This window comes from Asterias amurensis, chromosome 8 (genome assembly GCF_032118995.1).
Source record: "Asterias amurensis chromosome 8, ASM3211899v1".
NCBI classification, from domain to species: Eukaryota; Metazoa; Echinodermata; class Asteroidea; order Forcipulatida; family Asteriidae; genus Asterias; species Asterias amurensis.
Genome location: NC_092655.1, coordinates 16,502,071 through 16,511,318, shown reverse-complemented (window position 1 = coordinate 16,511,318; position 9,248 = coordinate 16,502,071). Strand labels below are relative to the sequence as shown.

Here is a 9,248-nt window from a genome sequence, read left to right as displayed (position 1 = left end):
TCCAGTCTAGTCCCTTTCAGTACAATGTGATCACGAGATATGTTGGACCAATCAGCGATTTGATTGCGTGCAAAAGGGGAATCCCCTCGCACGCAATACTGTCTGTGTTAATTGTATATATTTGATGTGTTTATTGGGGAAGGACGAGTTTGCCACACCACAGCCAAATCCAACGGGTCACACCTAGCACTGAGTTAATCTTGTTGTTCTGGCAAGCTTCTGGCAGCAAGCTTCCTGTATTCTCTCTTAAATCGTTTATTTTTAAAGTTCTCTCAAGGCTTTGCTTGGCAGGCAGGCAGGCAAGCAAGCACACGTGTACTGTAGTAGGGCCTATATTATAGGCTCTTCCTCTAGGGAAAGACGTTTTTGCACGGAAGTGCAAGTTCCCGAATCATGGAGGCTAATAAACCAAACCAACATCTTTATGAAGTCGTCGTGAGGCTTCCTGCTCTTGTTTTGCCCAATGAACAAAAGAAACTGGAAATGGCGGATAGGTTGCACATTTATTTTCAGTCCAAAGATGGAGGCGACAGCGACGTGGAATGCGTTCGTTTATTGGGGGGAAATGGTGATGTCTTTTGGTTTAAAGTATGGTTCGTTGAACGGTCTGGTAAGTTGACATTTATTTTTTAAAATTTAAACCTTCGATTTCAAATGGTCATGCCGCCTCTACTACAAAATACAAAATATTAGGTATACAAAATATTAGCTCAAAAACCTCTAATCTAATTTATCTGGCATCCTATACTTGCTGGGATGGACAGCTGTGTACTCTGAGACTTAGTGGCACTTAGCCCAGGTTGGACTGACTGACATCCTACCAGGGCTAAGTGGCACTTTGCATTTAATAAGTGGGGCAAGTATCCCTAGCCCTGTAGGCCAATCCACTTCATTAGTCCCATATTGCACCAACACAATCCTATTTTCATGCCAAATGAAGTTTCCAATCTGCCTCGTTTAGGACATGAAATTTATCAATCAAATAATGCTAACTGTATATTTAAAAATGTCACACATTTTAATTAAATGATTTTCGAGAGTGAACTCAATGATCTTGACATCATGAAAACTTCTACTTCTAATTCTACTTCTAAGTCGTAGCTAGGCACTCTCATGAATTACGTAACAAAAATGCATCATAATAATGGGATGGCACCAGTAGTCCTTTAGGTTCATTCCACTATCGTCCATTAGTGGAGACGATAGCAGACTGAACCTCATAGTTCTAGAAGTTAAGCAACAGACGAACGTTTGAATTTGAATAATAGGTTTCGTTGGGCCCCCTCCACAACTTCACAGCGGTACGGTCTATTACAACAGCTGGGTTTCGTACCAGCGACTGACTTACTCGGCACAGTCTACCGATTAACATGATAGCAGTAGCGCTGGCTATCTACAAGCAGAAGCATTCGATAAAGATTGACACGTATCGGAAACTTCAATGAGTTGGGGCAAGGAAATGATGTGGATTGGCCCTTTTTAAGGGGCCACCCTAGCCCTAGACCAAGAAACTGGGGCCCTGTGTGTTCTCCTTAAAACTAATTGTCAACATCTTTGTTCGACTTTGACCTATGTACATGTAGCGCCCCAGAAAAATTGTTGGAGTTGATGATGTTAATTACTTTGCAGGACATTCGAGACACCAACAAAAATGTTGGAAATTGCTTGATGTCTTCTTGATGTCTTAAGATGCAACATCAGGCATTTTATTGTACTGACCACAGAGAAACCTAAACCATGATCACTATCAAAGTATTTTGACTCTGTAATAAACAAGTTCCCCTGCATATTCTGTCGTTGTACGTGTAATGTAGTCAAGTGTCAGGTTTGTCGATGATGCATTATGGGTGCTTTTCAAAGAGTACTTGATGTACATCAACTTCCTGTGATGTATTAGCCTTTTGTCAAGGCCTTCATGGCTTGGACAGCTTCATCAGAGAGCCGCGGTCGCAAGCGACTTGAACAGGAGACTACAATACACATGCGAGTGGCGAAATTTGCCACCCGGCTTGGAAGCTGTCCAAGCCACGAAGGCTGTAAAAGGCTAATAATGCATCAGTGGCAAACCAGGGGTCGATTTCACGAAGTGCTAAGATTCATCTTAACTGCAAATCAATTGTACAGTAGTTGCTTAGTAAAGTGTGCTGTCACAACACAAATCACTATGGCGATACTGACAACTCATCTTACGATGAATCTTAGTGCTTTGTGAAATCGAGCCCCGGCACTTGACTACATGGTGACGCGGTAGGCAGGGCAACCCCCTAAACTACAGATTCCAAAGACTTTGATCATGATGGATGGTTTGTCCAATAGTGGACTTAAAAATCGATTTTACTATTGACTGGACTGACTGTTGATCCATTTTTTAACTGGGCATTCAACATGGTGTCGTTTAGCAGGATGGCATTTGATTGTGCAACTTTTTTATAAGTGAAAGCATGGTGGAAGTCACTACTTGACATAGCAATCAATAGTAACTAAGCCTGGGTGATTAGTGCGACTAGCGTCGAACTCGCGACTATTGAATGCTAAGTCTTTTTTTAACTACTCATGATCGTGCCACCACGACTACTCCAAGAGTAGTCGCAACTATAATAATTCTGACGCTCACGACTATTCAGGACATTAAAATTCACTTATGAAACACAATCAGACATCAGGTACACAATCCTTCCAGAGTGAATTTTAATATATTGCCTCTGCGGCAAACAATATGCCGCAACGCATCTTACGACTAATGGCAGTAAATTTCACAAGTCGCCCAGGCTTAATCAATATTTGTAGTTTTGAAACTTTTGACAGTAGTGGCCCGAGTATACATTGAAAATAATCTCATTTAACTCATGAAATGCACAGTTGCAACTTTACAGTGATGTTTCAGGAACGCTATAAGTAAACTATAAAACTAAAAACATAAACAACATTAAGAATAATTTTCAGTGCATGACTTTTAATGCATAAAACAAAATTCTCTGAGTAAATTGGTGTTGCACACTCAGGCATATTCCCCTAATGCAGAAGTCAAACGGCACAACATGCACTTTTCCCCTAAATAACTTGTTAAATATATACTTCAACTGCACAGGTGTTCCTAAAGTGTTATCAAGGCCTGATCATGAGATAGTCATTGATGGAATCAAGATTCCCCTAAAATTGCAAGGCAGCCCAGCACCAACCCCTGATACTTCAGAGTCTTCATCGTCAGAGGTACTTCCAGATTCTAATGATCCTAACTCCTTTGTCTATGTCAGTCACGTGAGTGCGTCATAAACTTTAGTGTGAATTTATGTAGGTTTTGCATGTTCATTAATAAAGACTATTAAAGGTGATTGATTAGAATTTTCTTTGAATAACATCAAGTTAAAGTTGATGTGCTTTATCCTCTTCTTTTTCACCAAACATCAAGAGCTGTAATCAAGTAAATTTGGGATGAGTCAGAGTTGGAGTCAGGTTTGAGAACAAGTTTTTTCAAGTCACTTGAGTTGAATTTTGAGTCTACTTGAGTCAAGTTTTTTTGTCATGAGTCACTTTACATTTACACTTTTCATTACAAAGAGTATAAACAGAACTGATTAGGGTTAGTTAAGTAGGGTTCTTGATTGAACATTTACGGTACTAACTATTAAGATGACCTCCGAAATGCTCAATGTTATATTTTGTGTCTTGTAATTTAAGTCCTCACCAGTGTTAAGTTCCAGTCCTGGGGTGGATTTCACACAAAAAGTCCTAACTTAACTTAAAACTAGTCCTATGACTCTTTAGGGATGATTACAGTCTGCTAGTTCTAAGATAGGATGAGTAACTTGCATTCACTCAAGATAAGACTAGTCTTAACTCTTTGTGAAATCCACCCCTGATAATATTGGATTCCAAACTCTAGACCAATTATTTTGCTCATGTGACTAAGACAAGTCTCTTGTTCTTTCACGATTGGACTATGGCAACGAACTTTTACTTGGAGCAAATACAACTCAAATTAATAGACTTCAATATCTTCAGAATTGGGCTGCCAAACTAATATTTTGTGCTTCTAAACATGACCATGCAACTCCTTTTCTCAAAAAGCTACATTGGCTCCCGGTGAAAGAGCGCATTCAATTCAAAATATTGGTGCATGTGTATAAATGCTTAAATGGACTTGCACCAGCATATCTTTCATCTTGTTTTTCTTTTCACATTCAAACCAGGGCTGGGCTTCACTCAGCATCAGACAAAACCTGTCTTGCTGAAAATCAACTAAGCAGCAAATCTCTTCAATCCGCTGCATATAAATCATTTTCCTTAGCCGCTCCAGGACTGTGGACGATCTTCCCATCACAATACGCACTTTAATTTCACTGCCTATTTTCAAGAAAGCACTTAAAAAACATCTTTTTCCTTAGTGTCTGTTTATTGCTTTATTGTTCATTTGTTGTATTATCTGCATTGCTATTGCTTCGTCTAAAGCTCTGTGGTCTAAATGAAATGGCGCTATATAAAAACCCATTGTATTGTATTGTATTGTATTCACCAAATTTGACACTTTGTCCTGGACTTTAGACTTGCAGCACTACCAACATGACCAAACACTTCACTTGTAATATTCTGTGTTTTTTTGCAGTAACCAGTTCATGATAGAATGTAGACTTTGGACAAGTCGTTAATGGTCCCACACGGTGAGATAGTCGAGTTGTGGCGGTGCTCTCGTGAGATCACTGCTCTCGCGGAACTGCTGGTTGACCAACTTTTTTTAGTTGTGATAGCAGTAGTCTTGCAGGGCCAGCAGTCTCGCAAGAAAACCATGGGAGGTGCGGGGAGAGTCCGAATGCTATCACCGCGACAGACATTAAACGACTTGTCCACAAGTCTGGATAGAATGTAAAATGCATTCCAAGAAGGGTTAATATTAATGATTGTCTTTTTAAAATTAATTTATTTTTTTTGACAGAATGACTTCCACAAAGATACAGAAACGAGAGCAAAACAGAAACAAGATCGTCATTCTGACGACAAGATGAAACTCGGGAAGACACTAACAAGTGCCTCAGGGGATGCACAGAAATGGCCACAAAAAAATGCAGCCTCCTTTGTCCCGCAGGGTGCTACACAACATACATCACGAGAGAAAAAAATGAAAGTGGATCTTGCAAACCAAGTAAGGAACCAAACAAATCAGCTCAACAAAAATTTTCCCCCAAAAATGTATTGCATATTGCTGTAACACTTTTGAGCAAAAAAATGTGTAATCTGCATATGTACATGTATTCCAAATTCTGTTCGAGATTAAGATTTTTGTTACATTAAATGGTGGTTGAAATACGAGAGGTCTTGCTCTCAGTCATGCTTCTTTTTGTGCCCAACATGCCCAAAGTAAAAAACTATATAATGACATTACTGGTAGCTAGTACTGTAGATTTGACACGCAAAAGTTATACACAGTGCGCAAGGTAGCCTTGCTCAAGGCAGTCGCATTATTCGCTCCGAAAAGACGCAGCTGTAAACCCACCCGCGTATACCCTGTGCATGGTGTGTGCGATCACACCGAATGACCCACCCGTATACACACTGTCACATCGCACGAATACTGTTCACACAAGTCATCGCACTTGTAAACCACTAACCGCATGCGGAGGCCGTCAGGCCGACAGCCTTGTCGGATCTGTATCTTCCCGTTTTAATGTGTTGTATTGAAAAAATTCCAATAGTGGACGAAATTGGGGGGGCTCGAGGATATGCTAGTATGCAGCTCATGAATATGTATATCGTTCGTCAGACCTATCAGACAACACAGGATGTGAGGCAAATGAATTATTCATTTTGACGTCCAATCATGCACTTCCCTTATCACGACCTTTGGACCCTATCATGCGTCCGTGGTGGTGGTGTGTGAGGTAAACATGTCTCGTCTTTCGCGGGCATTATGGTAATGAGCTGACCGTGGAAACTCTTCGCTTATTATAGTAATGAGGTCAGTGGCTTCAACACAGATCCTACAAGGCTGTCGGCCTGACGGCCTCCGCATGCGGATAGTGTATGGGGGCATCGTGTCGTGCGATGTTACGCACAGTGAATACGGGTGGGTTTTACGCACAGTGAATACGGGTGGGTTTTTATACAGCGGCGGTCTTTTTTCGGAGTGAATAATTCGACTGCCTTGAGCAAGGCTATGCGCAAGGGTGTCGATGGGTGGGGGACGGGGGGGGGGTTCAGACTGGGGGGGGACACAGCATATCAGATGTCCCCCCCACTTTCTGATTGACTGTCATTAGAAAATATGCAACAAAAAGTATAAAATAAACATAATTTTCTTGATAGTATTACAATGTTTGTTCAAATAAAAGAATTGCGGACAAACGCTGAAATGTCTTCTTCAATTTCATCTTTATTCTGATCATGGTTCTGACTGACCACGCTCAGAATGGTATTTGGGGCCTATATCCGTTTCTTTAATACAGACATAATATGACAATAAGTTTCGGTACACGATGCATCCAGAAGTTTGTGTGTGTGCGCGCGCACACTTTTACCTTTATTTTACAATCACACAAGGCACAAAATTCAGTAAAATCCATAGGAGCAACTTCGAGCAGTTTGGGCTCAGTTGCAGCGTTGTAGCCAAAAAATGTGATTACAAAAAACTATACCACAGACATCTTCAAAAAGTCCATTTTGAAAAGTTTTCAACCTGCCGCTAGAGGGCGCTGTTGCAATTTGTGACGTCATCAATACTTTTTTTGAACTGCCCAGCCTTGCTAGACACTTACGCCCTTGGAAAGCAACTTCATAACTTTTACCACTTTTGAGTTACAGGACACTTCCGTTTTTGGCCCATTACGACCGGAAGTAGAGGTCATGTGAGGTCACGCACACAAAACAAAATGAAGACCTATATTATCCCTACCCAATCCCGCAAACAAAAACCTACGGTCTTTTTTGGCTGATTTGATATAGATTTTCGAACATTTAACAAAAAACACCTATAAGATGGCGTCACATGACCGCTGATGACGTCATCATGACATAATTGCTCTAAGATCATCATTGTATCATTACCTTCCATCCCTGAAAGTTTCATTGCAATTGCTCTTTAGGAACTATGCAAAAAATTGCCAGTACTGAAACAGACAAATAAAAAAAAAATAATAATAAAAAAAACTTTAACAAAAACAAGAGCTGTTTCGCTGCGCTTCGCTACGAAACAGCTAAAAAAATTAGCCAAAACAAGAGCTGTTTCGCTGCGCTTCGCTACGAAACAGCTTCGCTACGAAACAGCTAATAACGTTCTCAAAAACAGTCTACACAAGTACATTGTGTAAACTTATTAAACAAAGACAGCTAAAGCAAATACATAGGCCCTATAAATCAAAATGTTTTAAAATGGTGTGAAAGAGAGGGTTGCGCTGAGCCATCGCGCCGGACGGGAATTTCGGCTCAGGTCAGCTGATACACGCGGTAAAAAAATGTAGTAAATTTAAAGGTAAAATATCTTAAAATAAAAGAAAAAGAAAGGAAACATAAACATACAGAATTCTCGAAATTAAACCTAATAATCTTTCGCGATGTTGTTATTAGAAAAGACTGTGCGTACGATGTTTGAATTTGAATGAATCTCAATTGTACATGAGGGAAACCCATTCCCAAACTTCATCGGATGATGTTATTGTTAATTCACCCCCTGTAACTTGCCTCCTTGTCAAACAAAAAATAGGGAAGACGTGTAACACAGAATCTAAACGTAAAGGTAATGGTATGGGTGAAATAATGTAAGGTATTTTTAAAACTGGCTCGCCCGTCTCCCCCCCCCCCCCACTTTTCAGTAGCGATCGACGCCCCTTGACAGTGCGGCATCATCTTGTGACTTCGCCTGCAAGGCGGATCATTTCCAAAAAAGAAATTTTATTAAAATATATTTTTGTATACTAAAGATTATTATAGGAATGTAATACTTTTTGTCTGAAATTGACGCATTTGTGACCATTAATGAATTTAATTTTCAGACAATCAAAGTCATTTAAACACATTGTGCATATACCGTCAATCAACGTGCTGCCTTCTGACGTGACTCATTAATGACACTGTGACGGACATCTTGGATTAATCCAACAGTTTGCCATTAGGGGGGTTCGCCCTTTGAACTTTTTCATTTTAATGAAGAAATGCAGAATGTAATGGAGAAATTACTATTTGCCGTTTCAACCCTGTGATGGAAAATAGAAAATTTTCAGGAACAAGTTCAGCTGCTCATCTTTAAAGGATTTGGGTACTTTTTCAAAATGTCCACAGATTTACATTAAACTTACAGGGTTTGAAGATAATGATAATGGAAAGCTTACCTTCAAATGTTACTTACTGAGGTGCTGTGAGAAATGAGTAAAACAATTTCATGAAAATACGTTTTTACATGCTTAAAATAATTTTCGTCTCATGATCTGTGAGACGGAAAATTATTTTCATGACATTGTTTTACTCATTTCCCCAAAATTACAGCACCTCAGCACGTAATATTTTCAGGGAAGCTTTTTACTATCATTATCTTCAAACTGGGTAAGTTTTTAGAAAAGTCTGTGGACACTGTGTTGTTTGTCTTACAAAAAGTACATAGACCCTTTAAAAGAAAAAGAAAGAAAAAAATAAGGCAACGTATATATTGCAAGTGGTCAGTGTCCTGTAGCTTGATGTCTTCTATTCAATTTCTACTACCGATCCCCTCTGCCTTGTCTGATTCTCTTTCCCTGCATTTCTTGTATAATTTTAAATGGTATATTTTTACTTTGATTATTTCAGGAATCGCTGACAAGGCCAGGTCTCTATTCTCAAGATACTGATGAAGATTTGTATGGGGCAACAGGCGGAACCGAGGTATATAAACACAATGCACCACATTTGTTTTCACCATACTTACCATCTAGAGGTTGTATATGTAACACATTGTACGTTATACTATAATATTGAGCTTTAGCTCAAATTTTTTTGGGAGGGGATGGTGGGGGAAGTAACTGCTCTCTCAAGTTTTGTAAGCCATCAATGTGAGCGCCAAATTATTTTCAAGGGGTGCTGGACTAGACTGTACTTTAACAGCGCCACCAACTTTTATCAGTCTACTTCAGTATAATCTATTTTTATTTTTTGGGTGTCATTCGATCCAAGGTAAGCCATATAAGCCTTGCATGCTAGGATAGTTTAATAAATGGAATTGGCTTTGTGACATACATGTAGGTTCTTCAAAGACCAAGTTCTACTCAGAATAAACAGTTTCTATCATAGGA

At 39.6% G+C, this 9,248-nt stretch overlaps 1 protein-coding gene across 2 annotated transcripts in view; it reads left to right on the top strand.

Moving 5' to 3' along the window:
- The first annotated feature begins 143 nt into the window (after window positions 1-143).
- Window positions 144-9,248, top strand: part of LOC139941235 (protein mono-ADP-ribosyltransferase PARP14-like) — a 32,871-nt gene continuing 23,766 nt past the window's right edge. The window contains exons 1-4 of one of the 2 annotated variants that reach the window (XM_071937710.1): window positions 144-610; window positions 3,089-3,210; window positions 4,931-5,137; window positions 8,767-8,841. In XM_071937710.1, the coding sequence (XP_071793811.1) occupies window positions 394-610; window positions 3,089-3,210; window positions 4,931-5,137; window positions 8,767-8,841 (621 nt within the window). In that variant the 5' untranslated portion in view covers window positions 144-393. Of the gene's footprint in view, window positions 611-3,088; window positions 3,259-4,930; window positions 5,138-8,766; window positions 8,842-9,248 lie in introns of both variants that reach the window. The other variant, XM_071937709.1, reaches the window with a different exon arrangement.